Here is a 20,628-nt window from a genome sequence, read left to right as displayed (position 1 = left end):
GACATAAGCAAAGCAAAATGATTCTGAAAGCAACAGGAAAGTTTGGAAATGTGGTATAATATAACTTTCATACCCCTTAGAGGTTAAATGGCCTATTAGTTTGACCCCCTAAACTAGTTATATACCATATATAAAATTATATATATGTATGTATGTGTGTATGTGATTCAGCACAGTGTCTGTCTCAAAAATGGAAGTAATAATGTAGTCATGTGTCCTTTCTGTTATCATTGCCTGGCAACATAGCTCAGTAGCTGAGAACACAGTCTGAGAGGTCAGCTAAATACAGCTAAATAATCTTCAATATTTCTGTTTTGGAACTTTTCTCTTTCCGCTTGCTTTCCCACCTCTAAAATGAGGGTAGTAGCAATGTCGACTTCATTGGATTGTTACAGAGATTACTGCTAAATATGAGTGTTTTTTTAATTTATTTTATTTTGTTTTATTAGAATGAGTTTATTGATCCACATACACTGAAGAAACTAGAAAAACTCAGCCCCAACCTGGTAGAATGTTCCAAACATGCAAAAGTAATCTCCTGCTAAGTTTTTCCTGACTTTTCTTATACCCAATTCTTCTCCCCCCTGCAGAATCTGTGATGTATACTGGCTATTTATTTTCCTTTTATCTCATAGGTATTCTCTGCTGAAAGCATCAGCAATGTCTTTTGACCTTTGCATTAGTAGAATCAATGCTGGACTTCCTGTAAATTTTATCTATCACCTGAAATCACTTTTCTTTTATACAAATTCCTAATGGCATTTTTCATCTGGGCATTTCTTAAGGTATAGATTAAGGGATTTAACATGGGAGTTATCATTGTATAAAACACAGTAACTGGTTTATCAATCGGAAAAGTAGTTGCTGGTCTCAGGTACACAAAAATGCAGGGCACAAGGAATATGATGACAGCTGTGATGTGGGAGACACATGTGGAGAGGGCCTTGTGCCTCGCCTCCAAACTATGTGTCCTTAGGGAGCACGCAATGACCACATAGGAGCCCAACAAGAGGAGGAAGTTTAACAGACAGAGGAAACCACTGTTGGCAGCAACAAAGAGCCCTAGAGAGTGGGTGTCAGTGCAGGCAAGGTTGAGCAAAGGGTTCAGATCACACATAAAGTGACGTTAGGGCCACAGAAGGGTAAGCGGAAGATGAAGAGGATCTGAATGGTTCCATGAAGAAAGCTTCCCACCCACACCACTCCAATTAGCAGCCAACACAACTGCCGGTTCATGATGCTTGTGTAGTGCAATGGCTTGCAGATGGCCACGTAGCGGTCATAGGCCATCACAGTGAGCAGGATGACATCAGCACCTCCAAACAAATGTTCCCCAAAGATCTGAGTCATGCATTCATTGAAAGAGCTAGTTTTTGTTTCATGAAGGGAATCTACAATCAATTTCGGGTTATTGACAGAGGAGTAACAAGCTTCAGTAAAAGAGAGATGAGCCAGGAAAAAGTACATCGGGGACCCCAATAATGGGCTGACTGTGATGGTGACCAAGGTGAGCACATTCCCTACCACAGAGACAATGTAGATGACCAGAAACACCGCAAATATGACTCTCTGCAGCTTTGGATCCTGTGTGAGTCCCAGTAGAACAAACTCTGTCACACTGTTCCTATTCTCCATGTATATTATATTATTATTAATTACATAACCCATTGCATAACCTGAAAAAAATACATCATATTAGCTCAATCTTGAATTCATTATCCTTTCCATGTAATAAAAGCCAAGTTCTATTGAGTTCTGAATTCTGAAGAGTAACTTTATTCTTTTGATAAAGGAAGAAAATATTTCTGATCTCTTGAAGTTAACGAAGTTAACTCAAATCCTCTCCTAGGATATGTTTATAGTTGGAGACATGAGGAATCCTATGCACACACAACAGTAGACCATCTGTGCACATTTAATCATTTGAGATGACCCAGAGCCTAATGAGAATCAACAGGTATTACACATAGTAGTAGCAAAGCTTCCCAGGTAGTTCAGTGAGAAAGAATTTGCCAGACAATGCAAGAAAAATAGGAGAGGCAGCTTCTATCCCTGGGTTAGGAAGATTCCCTGGAAAAGTGAATGACAACCCACTCCATCTTGCTTGGAAAATCCCATGGACAGAGCAGCCAGATGCTCTACAGTCCATGGGGCCATAAACAGTCAGACATGACTAAGCCCACAGTAGTAGCTAAGCCCAAGAGGCTGAAAATGGATGTGAAAGTTATGAATGGCTGATGGATTTTCTCGCTACTCTTAGGAAATGGGAACCCGTGTAAGGTAACTGAAACTGTGAGTATAAGGATGAATAGAGATTTGAGAAACAGGGAATGCTGCATATAAGTCCAGTAAAGATATTTGTGTGATTTGTATGACAGGAGGATGCAAGACTGAAAGAATACAGGAATCAGACTACATACGAGCTGACACAAGTTGTAGCCGAGCATTGGTATGGGAAAGTACTGAAAAGATACAGCAGTGACTGCAACAGAATTAACACCTTTCCTATAAATTTCCCTAATCCAGTCATTCATAGGTACACTGCTAACGATAGATCACTACATGCATGGCATGGCTGTGTGCACGCTAAGTCACCCCAGTTGTGTCTGACTCTATGCGACCCCATAGACTGTAACCCAACAGGTTCCTCTCTTCATGGGACTTTCCAGGCAAGAATACTGGAGTGGCTTGCCATTTCCTCCTCCAGGCAATCGCCCTGACCCAGCAATCAGACCCACATCTCAATTCTCCTCCATTGGCAGGTGGGCTCTTTACCACTAGTGCTACTTCATAGTGTGCAGTGATAGAGAAAAAAGTGGGCATGCCGAGTAAACAGAGATCAATGCAAATTTAAGCTTAGAGCCTCAGCCTAAGATGTGTGGCTGTTAATACTGGTGGCAGGCCCATCTGTGCAGTGACCAGTGAAGACAGCTGGGAGAAAATGGGTTCTCAACACTGCCAATGAGAGTTTCAGCCTGGCAAAGCTTCCTGGGCCCTCCATGTAACGACCTACCTTTGCTCTAACAACCTCATTTCTAGGAGTTTATCCTGAGGAAGCAGATAAAGGGACAAACAGCTGTATGCAAAGATGCTGGCTGTAGAGCTATTTACAAGATCAGTCCCATCATGAGGACTGGATTGAATGACTCACAGAATAGGAAGCAGCTATTAAAGTGATGAACACAGACAGATAGACCAGACAACAGGAAAAGGATTAGGCAGGAACACACACACACACACACACACATAAAAAGGTGCCCACAGTATTCAGTAACACTTAAAAAATCAGCTATACCTTATGACCCACTGCTGCTTCAAAATATACCCTTATGCATACAAACCATCTAGAAAAATGCATATCCAGCCATTAACTGCAGTTCATTACTTCTGGAAAGAATGATGGGGGAGTTGGGGAGGGGGTCAGGAAAAAAAAGGAGAGTTCCTTTCCAACAAGTACACTTCTGGACTGTTAGTATATGAAGTCGCAAATAATCAGAGGCTAAATGTGTGATATTCCGTTCCGTCGCTCAGCCATGTCCGACTCTTTGCGACCCCGTGGACTGTAGCCTACCAGGCTTCTCCGTCCATGGGATTCTCCAGGCAAGAATACTGGAGTGGGTTACCGTTTCCTTCTCCAGGGGATCTTCCCGACCCAGGGATCGAACCCAGATCTCCCGCATTGAAGGCAGACGCTTTAACCTCTGAGTGGGTAAACTGCTAAAAAAAAGTGTGTATGCAAACGATGCACAAATAAATATAAACATTATGAATGGACCATTCAGCTTTCAAACACAGAGCTACCTGCAAGGTGTCATCCAGGTAGAGAAGTGATCTGGGATAAATCTATGTGAATGGTATCATTCCATCCATATAGAAGAAATAATCATAGCACACAATAGCAATAATTATGTCATTAACTTAATTTGACAAATGAAAAAATTGAATCTCATCAGATTAAGAAATTTGTAAGACCCAATTTTCTAACCTACACTTATTTTGCCATCATATACTTTTTTTAATAATTAAGACTAATCATGCCATTGGAAACAAAATTTAAATACACCTCACACACAAAAATACATCAACATGATTATTAATTGATACAAACCATAACTTGTTTAGTCCAAACATGGATATGTAGAACTCTTTGGAGCAACTGCTATGCATAATATGGGTCTCTTTGGCTTCTTTAAAATTGGAGATGATTGTTCCTCGGTTTAATGTAGGGTTAATTTTTTTTCTGTATTATTTCCAAAAAAGTAAATTCTTCCTAATCCTCTGTGAAAAACAGTGATAAAAATAAGTAAAGTTCTCCTGTGTGTCTTCAATGGTGTGTTGGATACATTTATATTCACATAACAGCCTGTGAGGGAGATTAGTCTTCTCACTTGATATTAGAAGAAATAAGGAAAAAAGGGCAAGAAATGCACCCCAGATCAAGAAGCTGCAGGTGGGAAAAGGCAAGATTCTAATCAGGGTTTCTAGTTCCCAAGCTAATATGCTCAATCACTGGGACTGTCATTTTCAAAATTTTGCGGAAGAGTAAGGTGAATTCTTTCTTTTACAATTAAAAATAAATTCTAAAATTTAATTCTTTATTTTTTAACATTTTAACTATTGTTTTTTATATACATTTATTTATTTTAATTGGAGGCTAATTACTTTGCAATATTGTATTGGTTTTGCCATACACTGACATGAATCCACCACACGTGAACATGTGTTCCCATCCTGAACCCCGCTCAAAATTGCTATTGTTTTTGAAAAGTGTTAAAACATAATTACTATATACATAAGCTCATATCAATGGACTGGAGTCTGAGCAAGCTCCAGGAGATGGTGAAGGACAGGGAGGCCTGGCGTGCTGCAGTCCATGGGGCCACAAAGAGTCGGACACAAGTGAGGAGCTGAACAACAGCAACGTACATAAAGTAACAGTCTTTACTAAGCATCACCACTGCTGAAGAACTTACCTTCTGGTCTTAGATGACATTAATGGTATTTGACGGTATTCAGAACTAATCCCATCTTCAAACTGACCTCCTCTTAGGATAAGGAACTTTCAATAAGAAAGATGGAACATTTTCAGAAAGAAGCTATTCAGATAACTCAGTATCAAATCATTAGGAGATAAGTCATTCTATATGTTTACATATTTCCTTCTAGCCTAAAGAGTCAATGAAATTTCACAGAAAACCTGGAACTTGAACTTAGAATAAATTGAGATAGAAAACCATGGAGAAATGATCATCCATGGATGGTCTGTTCCAAAAGTCAGTAGGCAGAAAATGTGGTGGAAACACCTTCAAATGGATCTTTCAACTCTTGACAAGTCTTTCTCTGGAAATGTAAACAGCAGATAAAAACATTTTCAATTGCACGGATATTTAACAAGGTTCCGATAAAGATTCAAGGACTTTGTCTTATAGCTGCTCTTTTCTCTCCCAGGAACTAATTATCTGCTTTGATGGAAAGGCTTTTTCTTACAAGCAGGTATTCTGAAGAGACATGCTTGAGAAACACTCATTCTTGAGTGGAGAGTTGTATTCCCTGCACTTGCAGCTAAAATAGGTGAATCCCCTTTATACGAGCCTGGTTTTCTAAGAAGGACAATGCCATGTGAATGACAAGGAGAGCAGTATTCCAGCCTTGGGACCTGCGATGAAGTTAATTTCTGCACTCATGTCAGAGAACGTCTTTCTTGTTATCAGTATCAAAGTTCCTGGAAACCTAGTACTGATTTCTTGAGAGCTGGAGCAGTGAGGCCATAAGACTAATGGCAGCCATTTAAAAGTATTTGAATACAAAACTTGTTTTTCACAATCATTAGAAGGCTATGACTATAAAGAGAAACTCTAAAAAGTTTTTCATTAAGTTTTGTCTGGGACAGTTGTGACAGACATTGTGGAATGCTGAGTGACATTACACATGTGGATAGATACATAAAACACAGGAAATTAGTTCTGATGTCAAAGTGAATTATTTGACGTCTCTGTCACTTGGTATCATTTTGGTCCTTCTAGGAAGTATGTAGTGATAAACTATTGAGTTTTTACTTTGATTTCTTGATAACTACTGAAGCTGATAATTTTTAAAATTATATTAGAGGCAATTTCTATACCTTTTTTTGGAATTTTTTTAAGACCTCTGTGCAATTTAAAATAAGAGTTCTGGGTTTCTCATCACTAAATTGTGGGTGATTTATATATATATTCTAGATACAGTTCTTCTTTCATATATATGCATCATATATAAAATGAATTTACATACACAATTTTGCACATAAATTTATATATAATGTTAAATTTGGTACATGCGGATGTAGATACAACTTTTTCGTACTCTGTGAACTGCCTTTTTATTTTTAAAATTATGATCTCTAATGATCAGAAGATTTAAAATATTAACAATGTCAACCTTTTAGTTTCTTTATGGTTCTTGATTGTAGTTTTTTACAGAATTTTTATGGGTTTAACTTTGACTTTTTGATCTATGACTCATTTTGAGCTAATTTTCATCTATCGCATGAGGTAGTGATTGAGGTTCCTTTTTTTATATAAGGATATCCAATTGATGTGGTATAATTTGTTGAAAAATATATTATTTCTGCTTTAATTACTTTGATATCTTTGTAAAACTTTTCATTTTTTAAGTCTATTTATGGACTTTCTATTATGTTTCAATGATTTTTATGTTTATTCTTGTATCAGCACTTCACAACCTTGCTTTCGTTCATTTAGTTGTTTTTATATTTTTATTTTATATTAAAATACAATTGATTAGCAATGATGTGTTAGTTGCATGTATGCAGCAAAGTGATTCAGTTATTCCCATACAAGCATCCTTTGTTTTTTAAATTATTTTCCCATTTAGATTATTATAGAATATTAACCAGAGGTCCCTGTGCTGTACATTAGGTTCTTGATTATCTATTTTAAATACAGCAGCATGTACATGTCAATCCCAAACTCACAGTCTATCCCTCCCCTCCCCCCTTTATCCCCTTGTTAATCATAATTGTGTTCTCTAAGTCTCTGATTGTTCCTGTTTTATAAATAAGTCTATTTGTATCTTTTACTTTAAGATTCTGGCATATAAGCCATATCATATGATATTTGTTTTTCTCTGTCTGACTTACTTCACTTAGTATGATAAACTCAGGTCCAACCTTGTTGCTGTAATTGGTATATTTCATTCTTTTTAATTACTGGGTAATATTCCATTGTGTATATATATATATATACACATTGTGTATATATATATATACACAGTGTATCTTGTTTCTCCATTCTCTTTTATGAGAATGCTTCCAAGTCTTGGCTATTGTAAACAGCACTGTGATGAACATCGGGTGCGTGTAACCTTTTGAACCGTTGTTTTCTCCTAGTATATATCCAGGATCCGTATGCTGGGTCACATAGTAGGTATATTGAGTACATTTTTAAGGAACCTCTATATTGTTCTCCTTAGGTATTGTATCATTTTACATTCACACCAGCAATGAGGATGAGTTCCCATTTCCCCCCACCCTCTCCATTTGTAGACATTTTTAAGCAAAAATGGACATTCATCATTTGTAGACATTTTTAATGATGGTCATTCTGAGAGCTGTGAGGTGACATCTTATTGTAGCTTCACCTTGCATTTCTCTAATACTTAGTAATATTGAGCATCTTTAATATGCCTCTTGTTCATTTGTATGTCGTCTTTGAAGTATCTAAAACAGAATTATTTTCCTTTGCTAAAACTGGTTTTTGTGCTACCTATTCTTCCCATTGCTTCTCCTTTGGAATTTCTAGAGACCACTATACTTTTTCCTGATTCTAGTTTTTCCTTTTCAAGAAAGGAAATTCATAATTCATATATGTGTACATAAATAATTCTTTCTCAAGCATAAATAACTTCTGACTTATATCATTCAGCATATTCAATATATTAATATTTTGAAATTCACTGACATCAACTGTCTACACTCTATCTACAGTCCCACATAAATCTATTTATTTTGTAATATACATACTATATTTATAATAGCCACCATTATTTTTTCAATATCATGATTGGTACGATTCAAGAGAAACCTTTATATTGTCCCCGAATTAGAAGAAACCATATTAGGAGCATAGTGTGCATGTGAACCAAGTCACTTCAGTCATGTGAGGAGCACAGTGTAGACTTTATTAAAAATGCGAAAGTGAGAAGAAACTGAACAATTAAAACCTTCTTAAGATTGAAAAATCTGACCTCAGAATGTTAACTTTCCACCTGAGAAGGAAGGGTTTGCTTAAATGTATGGTAAGAATTTGGAGTGATCAAAAAATATTGAAAGGAAAAAAATGCTAGATTATATACTGTCTCTGATGGACAGGGAGGCCTGGCGTGCTGTGATTCATGGGGTCGCAGAGAGTCGGACATGACTGAGCGACTGATCTGATCTGATCTGATATACTGTCTCTTACTACATGAAGCTTCTGCTGTTATTTGAATCTAGTATTAATCAGGAACAAAAAAGCTAATTGAAGGGCATTGACTAGACATGATGAAAGAGAAACTTTTAATAAAAATGTTGAGGAAACAAAAATGTTACTAAGTTGTGTATTTAAGAATATAGGGCAAGATTACATAGGAGCAAAACAGGAGACAGCAAGGTGAAGAAGGGCAGGGAACACATTAGATGAAAACCTCAGAGACATTAATACAGCAAGTGAGAGATACAGAGACACAGCGTCCAAGCTGCTGGGCTTTAAAGCCTGCTTATACCTAGTGTCCTCTCTTCCTCTACATAAGACGGACTCAACACTAACAAGTATGTGTGTGCACGCTGCTTTTCAATCTTAAGGGCAGTGGCTGTCACACCCTAAGATAGAATTATGCTAACTGCACAACGAGACGAGAATGGTCTCTATGGACTTTTTCTAGGTCAGTTCAAACACTGAATAAATCTTGAAATTTCTACTCATATTTTGTCATCTGACATCAACTTCTTACTCCATAACATCCTCATGGCATTTTTCACTTCTGCATTCCTCAGGGTATAAATCAGAGGGTTCAACAAAGGTGTCCCAATTGTATAAAACACAGCTATCATCTTATCCATGGAGAAGGTGGTAGCCGGGCGAGTGTATATAAATATGCAAGGACCAAAGAACAAGATGACCACGATGACGTGGGAGATGCAGGTGGAGAGGGCTTTTCTCCTCCCCTCAGCGCTGTGGTTTCTCAGAGAATGCAAGATGATAGCATAGGAGAGCATCAGCATGACGAAGCTCACGGTACAGATGGCCCCGCTGTTGGACACCAAGAGTAGGTTGGTCACATAGGTGTCTGTACAGGCAAGTTTCAACAAAGGCTGCAAGTCACAGAAGTAGTGGTCAATCACATTGGGACCACAGAAAGGCAGACTCAAGGCTAGAAGAATCTGAGCTGATGAATGCACACAGGACCCCACCCAGGCCAGGGACATTAGCACACCGCAGACTCGATGGCTCATGATGGTCATGTAGTGTAGAGGCTTACAGATGGCCACATAGCGGTCAACAGCCATGAGGATCAGGATGAAGACCTCCAGGCAGCCAAAGAAGTGGAATGCAAAGACTTGGATCATGCACTCACTGAAAGAGATAGTGGTCTTCTTCAAAAGGGCATCAGCAATCATTCTAGGAGCTATGGAAGTACAGAAGCAGGCATCAGATAAGGATAGGTAGAAAAGGAAGAAGTACATTGGACTCCCAAGTGCCCGGCTGGTCTTGACGGTGACAATAATCAGCAGGTTACCCAGCAATATCCCCAAGTAAAGAATCAAGAAAATGACAAACACTATTTTCTTCCTAACAGGATCTTGTGTCAACCCAAGCAGAATAAATTCAGTCACATTATTTTTCAGCTGCATGATTTTATGAAAGAGGAGAAGAGATGAGTGTTAAATGATTAATCTGAAAAAAATAAGGAAATAATTCATAGGATGTTACATGATGTTATGGAATATTGCTTTTGGGGGCCATTGTACCTGTGATTTCTTAATAACTCATGTTAAAACTTTGTGTGATAATTTTTAATGATCACTGCAAAGGTTTACTGTGAGTTTCAAATAAGCTTCTGAAAGTAAGAATTTCCTATAAGAATTTCTTTTCATAAAGCTTGCTAAGTGTGATACCATTATTGATTAAAGTTTCCAATTTGTTGAATGCATAGTTAAGAGATGTGTCTTTGTTATTTCTTTCATTTGTTTGTCATATTCAAAAATTTTATGGCACATGTTTTTCATGGTATATCACTGGGATTTGGGATATACATGACTGCCTTTGGAGGTTCATGATATACATATAAAGTCACACTACCCCTTTAACTCTGTTAAAAACATCATGCATAAACATTTATGTATCACATAATTGCTATACATAGAGATATGTGATCATATATATGTTTATATATATTTCATGTGTTCCGCCTCTTCCTTGCCCTCTTATTCCAGTTATTGCAACTTGAGCAATGAACAGGAAATATACCTTTTAAATAATCTGCTGTTATCGTCATGAATGTGAAATTCTGTATTAGACAAATACTAATGGCAAGCCACTCCAGTACTCTAGCCTGGAGAATCCCATGGATGGAGGAGCCTGGTAGGCTGCAGTCCGTGGGGTCACTAAGAGTCGGACACGACTGAGCGACTTCACTTTCACTTTTCACTTTCACACATTGTAGAAGGAAATGGCAACCCACTCCAGGGTTCTTGCCTGGAGAATCCGAGGGACGGGGGAGCCTGGTGGGCTTCCGTCTATGGGGTCACACAGAGTCGGACACGACTGAAGTGACTTACCTGCAGCAGCAGCTATCAGAAATAAATGTTATTTCATATGCCATTATCTCAAATATTCCAGTTTATCTTTTTTTCCAACTTCTAAAAACACCATGTAGAATACTCAGAATTCCTGAAGTTATGGTACTAAGTGAAGGATGGCGGGTTATTGCTCAAAAGTTAGTATTTTTCTCTTAAGCGTCTTAGATCTGGAGTAATTTGGGGAGATAGTTGTGTGTCATCAGGTGGTTGGTATAGGATCCAATCATGGTTTTATTCCCAGGAGAGCTTGTCTTGTTCAAGTATCTGAAAATCCGCAAGTCTCAGAAAAAAGCAAAGAAGAAGACAGAAGATGTACTTTTAAAAAGAAGCAATGCTGGTTTTCAATAGATACGGTCTTCACTTCTACTCTTGAAATGGATGTTACAAATTTAAAATGACTATATTTGTTAAGGAGATAATCTTTTGATGTGGGGGCTGGGAGAGAAGACCTAAAAGAAAATCACGCATGCAAAGCTGAAAAATAGATAAGGGTGAAACATTATCTATTTAGCGTTAGGCAGATTCTTCTGTGCTTATGAGCTGTCTTACGGCAGAGGCCACAGGGAGAAGCATTGCTTAATTTAAGGAGGCTCTTTGTCCACTTCCCCCTGACTCGGTTGCCCTAGATGTCCATCTTTATAGGAAATTCTCCACTCACTTTATTTCTTTGCAGAACTTGCCATTCTTTGTGGAAAGTTCAACAGATTGTCCGGAGATTATTTATCACTCAGTAGTCCAAGGAAAAGAGTATATAATCTTCCCTCGCTGAGCTCCTCATCTGTCCGTATGATTCCTGATTATCTGACCCACAGACGCCTTAGAAAACAGCCGGCCTGCGAGTCAGAAAGTGGCCCCAAGGCGCTCATTATTCATGCTTTATGTATATCTCTGCTTACCATATGTAGAGATAAATTAATATTTCTTTTCTGTTCAAATCTTATTAGGCATAGAACTGGTGCCTGGTGGAGGGGTAAGGGTAAAAAAGACCAAATGTCGAAGAACACTGACAGATACAAATACTGATGAAAAGAAAATATTTCTACCCAATATTTCTCAGGAGTGCTCATCCCCCATAAATGACACATTATCTTTCAACTTAATTATAGTTTTCAGGCTCTTCATTGCCGTGTTTCCTCCAAAAGTTTTCTGAGAATTAGGTATTTACCTTTTCAAATTAAATGCTTGAAATGTGGAAAGTGCCAATTAAAAACTTATGATGCTATTTTTGGAGAATAGAAGGAGTAATAAAAAGCAGAGACATTACTTTGCCAACAAATGTCCGTCTAATCAAGGCTATGGGTTTTCCCATGGTTATGTATGGATGTGAGAGTTGGACTGTGAAGAAAGCTGATCGCTGAAGAATTGATGCTTTTGAACTGTGGTGCTGGAGAAGACTCTTGAGAGTCCCTTGGACTGCAAGGAGATCCAACCAGTCCATTCTAAAGGAGATCAATCCTGGGTGTTCATTGCAAGGACTGATGCTAAAGCTGAAACTGCAATACTTTGGCCACCTCATGCGACGAGTTGACTCACTGGAAAAGACTCTGATGCTGGGAGAGATTGGGGGTGGGAGGAGACGGGGACGACAGAGAATGAGATGGCTGGATGGCATCACCAACTTGAAGGACATGAGTTTGAGTGAACTCCGGGAGTTGGTGATGGACAGGGAGGTCTGGCATGCTGTGATTCATGGGGTCGCAAAGAGTTGGACACGACTGAGCGACTGAACTGAAATGAACTGAACTGAATGATTCTATACAGTGATATACAATATTCTGTGCAAAGTTGTCACATGGAGATGGAAAAGTTGCCATTTTCCCAAAGCTATGTGAAGATCACTGTTTCCATAAACCTTGTCTTTTTTTTTTAATTTATTTATTTTAATTGGAGGCTAATTACTTTACATTATTGTATTGGTTTTGCCATACATTGACATGAATCTGCCCTGGGTGTACATGTGTTATTTCTAGTACTCCTAGCTCCTAGTGAGGGTTTATCTTCTCACACTTCCTTGCATCAACGTTATGCATGAACTTTCTTACACTCTGCTATCTCTAGAATTTGCAATGAAAACAATAACACATGAAATACATTCCTCTATTATTTCATTACAATAATGAGTTTTAACATGTCAAGATTTATTGAGTTTGTAACATTGTTTTTCCTCATTTGTGTTCATTTTATTTATTTCTTTTATTAACAGTAAATCTTAAAAAAAAAAACTTTCACAGAGTTCTGTGGTTAAAAGTGCATTCAAAATAGATATGGAAATATATTAGAAAATTTGATGGCTAATTTTGTAATTACACCACTAGAGTAAAACATGAAAAATGTTTTTCACTTACCTGCTAGAAGACACTAAGAAAGTGTCAATTCTGACCATCCTTTATGATAGCAACCTTTTCATAGAGTAGCAAAAAAAACGTTCTTCTCTGAATTCCAGGGGGAATATTTTAAGAAACAATGACATAAGGTTTGGCATCATAGACAGTGTCCTCCCGAAAGTCCCCCCACTGTGCTAGTCAGAAACACTTCATGTGTGATAAACAGCTTTCTTTTGTCTGTTTATCTTATTAGGAAAACAAGTCAATTTTTCTCACGCCCTTTAATCACATATAAACAAGTATTTGGAATTCTTAGCTTCTTCCCTCTGAACAAACTTACCAGGGAAAAAAGAGGAATAAAACAAATGAATGGTAGAGAGAGCAGGTTAAAAAAAAAAAGAATAAAAATAGTTATTCATTAAAAAGAAAGTGGGTCATCCAGAAACAGCTATGCTACCAGTTAGTACCTAAATTGCCCTTCCTGGTGTTAGAAACTTAGCAGAACGGAAAAGTGTGCTCTAATATAGTCAATGAAATGAGATATTTAGATAGGATCACGGACTCAATGGACACGAATTTGTGCAAATTCTGGGAGATAATGGACAAGGAAGCCTGGTGTGCTGTGGGCGACAGGTTGCAGAGTCTGAGCTGACTGAACAACAGTCTAAGTTTCAAACAAACAAACAAAAAAATCTAAGCAAGAATTTCACACATAAAACAGTGCCTTTTAAGAAAGAAGAGGATACAATTTACATTTCTTTAAAGAGTAACAACTTTAAGCATCTTTTTAAGTGCCTCTTGACCAACTGCATGTCTTCTTTGGAAAAAGTTCTGTTAGGTCTTCAGTTTGAATCAGTTGTTTTTTTATTTTTTTAACTGTATGAGCTATGTATGTATTTTGGATATTAACCCCTTATCAAACAAATTACTAGCAAATATTTTCTCCCATTCAAGATATCTTTTCATCTTGTTTATAGCTTCCATTGCTGTGAAAATACTTTTAATTATGATCCATTAAAAACATTGCTATGATTTATGTCAGAGTGTTCTACCTATACTGCCCTTTAGTTGTATGGCTTTCAGTCTGACATTCAGCTCTTTTGAGTATACCTTTAAAAGTATATGGTGTTAGAAAATGTTTTAATTTCATTCTTTTACATGTAGCTTTTTAATTCTTTGACCATCATTTAATGAAGAGGATGCCTTCTCCAACTGCATATTCTTGCCACTTTTAAGATCATAGATTAATGGACCATAGTGTGTGGGTTTATTTCTAGGCTGTCTGTTTTGTTACATTAACCTCTCTGTCTGCTTTTGTTCCTTGTTTTGATTACTGTAGCTTTGAAGTAGTCTGAAATCTTGAAAGTTGAAACTTTAAGCTCTGTCCTTTCTAAAGACTGTTTTGGCAAATTAAACCACAGTGAAGTATTATTTCACACATCAGTTCAGTTTAGTTCAGTAGCTCAGTTGTGTCCAACTCTTCGCGACCCCATGGACTGCAGCAAGCCAGAACTGCCTGCCCATCACCAACTGCCGGAGTCTACCCAAACCCACGTCCAGTGAGTCAGTGATGACATCCAACCATCTCAACCTCATTCGTCCCCTTCTCCTCCTTCTTTCAATCTTTCCCAAAATCAGGGTCTTTTCAAATGAGTCAGTTCTTCGCATCAGGTGGCCATAATATTAGATTCAGCTTCAATATCAGGCCTTCCAATGAACACCCAGGACTGATTTCCTTTAGGATGGACTGATTGGATCTCTTTGCAGTCCAAGGGACTCTCAAGAGTCTTCTCCAACACCAAGTTCAAAAGTATCAATTCTTCACTGCTCAGATTTCTTTATAGTACAACTCTCAAATCCATACATGACAACTGGAAAAATCATAGTCTTGACTAGGCGGACATTTGTTGACAAAGTAATGTCTCTGCTTTTTAATTTTCTGTCTAGATTGGTCATTTCTTTACTTCCAAGGAATCAGTTCAGTTCAGTCGCTCAGTCGTGTCCAACTTTTTGTGACCCCATGAATCATAGCACGCCAGGCCTCCCTGTCCATCACCAACTCCTGGAGTTCACCCAAACTCATGTATATCACTTTATAGAACCATTCAGTTCAGTTCAGTTCAGTCGCTCAGTCATGTCCGACTCTTTGCAACCCCATGAATCACAGCACGCCAGGGCTCACTGTCCATCACCAACTCCCGGAGTTCACCCAAACTCATGTCCATCGATTCGGTGATGCCATCCAGCCATCTCATTCTCTGTCGTCCCCATCTCCTTTCACCCCCAATCCCTCCCAGCATCAGAGTCTTTTCCAGTGAGTCAACTCGTCGCATGAGGTGGCCAAAGTATTGGAGTTTCAGCTTTAGCATCAGTCCTTCCGATGAACACCCAGGTATGATCTCCTTTAGAATGGACTGGTTGGATCTCCTTGCAGTCCAAGGGACACTCAAGAGTCTTCTCCAGCACCAGAGTTCAAAAGCATCAATTCTTCAGCAATTAGCTAAGCATCTTTTAACTTTTTTGACTGCAATCACCATCTGCAGTGATTTTAAAGCCCAAAAATATAAGGTCTGTCACTGTTTCCACTGTTTCCCAATCTATCTGCCATGAAGTGATGGGACCAGATGCCAAGATCTTCGTTTTCTAAATGTTGAGCTTCAAGCCAACTTTTTCACTCTCCTCTTTCACTTTTTTCAAGAGGCTCTTTGGTTCTTCTTCTCTTTCTGCCATAAGGGTGGTGTCATCTGCATATCTGAGGTTATTGATATTTCTCCCGGCAATCTTGATTCCAGCTTGTGCTTCTTCCAGCCCAGCATTTCTCATGATGTACTCTGCATAGAAGTTAAATAAGCAGGGTGACAATATACAGCCTTGACATAATCCTTTTCCTATTTGGAACCAGTCTATTGTTCCATGTCCAGTTCTAACTGTTGCTTCCTGACCTGGAGAAAGATTTCTCAAGAGCCAGGTCAGGTAGTCTGGTATTCCCAGCTTTTTCAGAATTTTCCACAGTTTATTGTGATCCACACAGTCCAAGGTTTTGACGTAGTCAATAAAGCAGAAATAGATGTGTTTCTGGAACTCTCTTGCTTTTTCGATGATCCATCGAATGTTGGCAATTTGATCTCTGCCTTTTCTAACACAGAACATCTGGAAGTTCATGGTTCACGTATTGCTGAAGCCTGGTTTGGAGAATTTTGAGCATGACTTTACTAGCGTGTGAGATGAGTGCAATTACGGTAGTTTGAGCATTCTTTGGCATTGCCATTCTTTGCAGTTCAGTTCAGTTCAGTCGCTCAGTCGTGTCCGACTCTCCGCGACCCCATGAATCACAGCACGCCAACCTCCCTGTCCATCACCAACTCCCGGAGTTCACCCAAACTCATGTCCATCGAGTCGGTGATGCCATCCAGCCATCTCATTCTCGTTCGTCCCCTTCTCCTCCCGCCCCCAACCTTTCCCAGCATCAGAGTCTTTTCCAGTGAGTCAACTCATCGCATGAGATGGCCAAAGTATTGCAGTTTCAGCTTTAGCATCAGTCCTTCCAATGAACACCCAGGATTGATCTCCCTCAGAATGGACTGGTTGGATATCCTTGCGGTACAAGGGACTCTCAAGAGTCTTCTGCAACACCACAGTTCAAAAGCATCAATTCTTCGGCCATCAGCTTTTTTCACAGTCCAACTTTCACATCCATACATGACCACGGGAAAAACCATAGCCTTGACTAGATGGACCTTTGTTGGCAAAGTAATGTCTCTGCTTTTTAACATATTATCAAGGTTGGTTATAACTTTCCTTCCAAGGAGTAAGCATCTTTTAATTTCATGGCTGCAATCAGCATCTGCAGTGATTTTGGAGCCCCCCAAAATAAAGTCTGACACTGTTTCCACTGTTTTTCCTTCTATTTCCCATGAAGTGATGGGACCAGATGCCATGATCTTTGTTTTCTGAATGTTGAGCTTCAAGCCAACCTTTTCACTCTCCTCTTTCAAAGAGGCTTTTGAGTTCTTCTTAACTTTCTGCCATAAGGGTAGTGTCATCTGCATATTTGAGATTATTGATATTTCTCCCAGCAATCTTGATTCCAGCTTGTGCTTCTTCCAGCCCAGCGTTCCTCATGATGTACTCTGCATATAAGTTAAATAAGCAAGGTGACAATATACAGCCTTGACGTACAACTTTTCCTATTTGGAACCAGTCTGTCGTTCCATGTTCAGTTCTAACTGTTGCTTCCTAACCTGCAGACAGGTTTCTCAAGAGGCAGGTCAGGTGGTCTGGGATTCCCATCTCTTTCAGAATGTTCCACAGTTTATTGTGATCCACACAGTTAGAATGAAAACTGACCTTTTCCAGTCCTGTGGCCACTGCTGAGTTTTCCAAATTTTCTGACATATTGCATGCAGCACTTTCACAGCATCATCTTTTAGGATTTGAAATAGCTCAACTGGAATTCCATCACCTCCACTAGCTTTGTCCGTAGTGATACTTCCTAAGGCCCACTTGACATCACATTCCAGAATCAAATCCCGTATGATTATATAGTGGAAGTGAGAAATAGTTTTAACGGATTAGATCTGATAGAGTGCCTGATGAACTATGAATGGAGGTTCCTGACATTGTACAGGAGACAGGGATCAAGACCATCCCCAAGAAAAAGAGATGCAAAAAAGCAAACTGGCTGTCTGGGGTAGCCTTACAAATAGCTATGAAAAGAAGAGAAGCGAAAAGCAAAGGAGAAAAGGAAAGATATACCCATTTGAATGCAGAGTTCCAAAGAATCGCAAGGAGAGATGAGAAAGCCTTCCTCAGTGATTAATGCCAAGAAATAGAGGAAAACAATAGAATAGGAAAGACTAGAGATCTCTTCAAGAAAATTAGAGATACCAAGGGAATATTTCATGCAAAGACAGGCTCAATAAAGACAGAAAGGGTATCAACCTAAAAGAAGCAGATGATGTTAAGAAGAGGTGGCAAGAATACACGGAAGAACTATACAAAAAGGATCCTCACAACCCAAATAATCACGATGGTGTGCTCACTCACCTAGAGCCAAACTTTCTGGAATGTGGTGTGTTCTAACATCTAATAAATCTAGTTTCTTATTCTTCTCTTCTTTTCTTCTGTCACCAAACTTATTTAAAGACAAGCACACATGCATATAATTTTAGAGTTGTTATATCAATTTTCATGAAAATATGCTTTGGCATTGGCCTGTTTAAGAAATCTATTAGTCATTCAGGTGGAAATACCATGGAGGGATTTGGATTTCCAGGTCTCAACCTCAAAGAATCATTGCTCAAAGAGTGTGCCAAGAAAGATGGGATGAAACACTGCTGGTGGATTCTGTAAGATAAGAAGTGAGTGTGACAGTTATGTGGAATAACGTAGAGGGCACTGGTGACCCAGAAAAGAGAAATTTAACTGCTGAAAGTGTTTAAACCAAACAGAAGGAGAGAAATGGGAGACAAGTGTTAGAGAATCTCTTGTGTTTTGTAAGAAAGAGGAGAGAATGAAATGAAAGAGCAACTGATGAAGGAAAAGGAATCAATGGGAGATTTCACTTTAATGAAGGGTATAGCAGATTTGCTTCTTTGCTGAAGTAAAATGATCAAATAAAAAGCAAAATGTAGATAAAATAGATATAGAAGCTATTTTTAGACCAATGCCTTCATGCAAACAAGAAGGAAATATGGTCTAGAGTACAATAAAGATGTTGATTGCTTTGCATGGGAGCATAGATATGAAGGAATTTTTAAGAGTAGGTAAGAATCACTATGGATGCTGATTGCAGCCATGAAATTAAAAGATGCATACTCCTTGGAAGGAAAGTTATGACCAACCTAGATAGCATATTAAAAAGCAGAGACATTACTTTGCTAACCAAGGTCCATCTATTCAAGGCTATGGTTTTTTCCGTGGTCATGTATGGATGTGAGAGTTGGACTGTGAAGAAAGCTGATGGCCAAAGAATTGGTGCTTTTGAACTGTGGTGTTGGAGAACACTCTTGAGAGTCTCTTGGACTGCAAGGAGATCCGACCAGTGCATCCTAAAGGAGATAAATCCTGGGTGTTCATTGGAAGGACTGATGCTAAAGCTGAAACTCCAATACTTTGGCCACCTCATGCGACGAGTTGACTCACTGGAAAAGACTCTGATGCTGGGAGGGATTGGGGGCGGGAGGAGAAGGGGACGACAGAGAATGAGATGGCTGAATGGCATCACCAACTTGATGGAGATGAGTTTGAGTGAACTCCGGGAGTTGGTGATGGACATGGAGGCCTGGCATGCTGTGATTCATGGAGTCGCAAAGAGTCAGACACGACTGAGCAACTGAAGTGAACAGAACTGAACTGAAGTTATGGGTTTCTCTGGTGGCACAAATGGTAAAGAATCTGCTTCCAATGCAGGAGACCTGGGTTCTTACCCTGGTTTGGGAAGATCCCCTGGAGAAGCGGGTGGCAACTCACTTCAGTATTCTTGCCTGGACATTATCATGGACAGAGGAGCCTGAGGTCTGGCAGATTACAGTCCATGGGGTTGCAAAGAGTCAGACACAGCTGAGCAACTAATACACACACACACACACACACACACACTGACGCAATGAATAAACAGAATATGTATATTACATTATATGTGGAGCAGAATTTTGAAAAATAAAATAATCAATTAACATATACACAAATTATCTTTAAAGTAAAATGATCCATAACATGCAAGGTCCATCTAGTCAAGGCTATAGTTTTTCCCGTGGTCATGTATGGATGTGAGAGTTGGACTGTGAAGAAAGCTGATGGCCGAAGAATTGATGCTTTTGAACTGTGGTGTTGCAGAAGACTCTTGAGAGTCCCTTGTACCACAAGGAGATCCAACCAGTCCATTCTAAAGGAGATCAATCCTGGGTGTTCATTGGAAGGACTGATGCTGAAGCTGAAACTGCAATACTTTGGCCACTTCATGCGACGAGCTGACTCACTGGAAAAGACTGATGCTGGGAAAGGTTGGGGGCAGGAAGAAAAGGGGACGACGGAGAATGAGATGGCTGGATGGCATCACCAACTCTGTGGACATGAGTTTGAGTGAACTCCGGGAGTTGGTGATAGACAGGGAGGCCTGGCGTGCTGTGATTCATGGGGTTGCAAAGAGTCGGACATGACTGAGTGATTGAACTGAACTGAAATATTGTCATGCTTACTCTGGAGGGTGTCCAGAAACTCTTAAACTGGAGTGGAGCTTCCCTTCAAATTTCTCATACAGTACAGAGATCATAGATCAACAGAGCTGGAGGACAAGGGCATTTGAATTTCTGTTGAGTTTATGCTTTGGGGAAACAAGCACATCCTTACTTTTGGAGAATGACAATTTAATACTAAACATTTACTCATCACCTGATAGGTTTCAGGCACTGTGGACATTGCTCCATGCACTCTAGTGGGACAGGAAGGAAGCACAAGTGAATAGTT

General features: G+C 39.1%; 1 protein-coding gene and 1 pseudogene across 1 annotated transcript; both read right to left on the bottom strand.

Moving 5' to 3' along the window:
* Window positions 1-712: 712 nt before the first annotated feature.
* Window positions 713-1,638, bottom strand: LOC129554131 (olfactory receptor 4C46-like; annotated as a pseudogene).
* A 7,318-nt stretch (window positions 1,639-8,956) lies between these two features.
* Window positions 8,957-9,889, bottom strand: LOC148775714 (olfactory receptor 4C16-like). The gene has a single exon (XM_088843416.1). It carries the CDS (start codon window positions 9,887-9,889, stop codon window positions 8,957-8,959), a length of 933 nt encoding a protein of 310 aa, XP_088699542.1.
* Between the last annotated feature and the right edge of the window lie 10,739 nt (window positions 9,890-20,628).

Source organism: Moschus berezovskii, chromosome 14 (assembly GCF_049115385.1).
Source record: "Moschus berezovskii isolate FMDL1 chromosome 14, NW_MosBer_1.0, whole genome shotgun sequence".
NCBI lineage: Eukaryota > Metazoa > Chordata > Mammalia > Artiodactyla > Moschidae > Moschus > Moschus berezovskii.
This window is presented reverse-complemented; position numbering and strand designations above follow the sequence as displayed.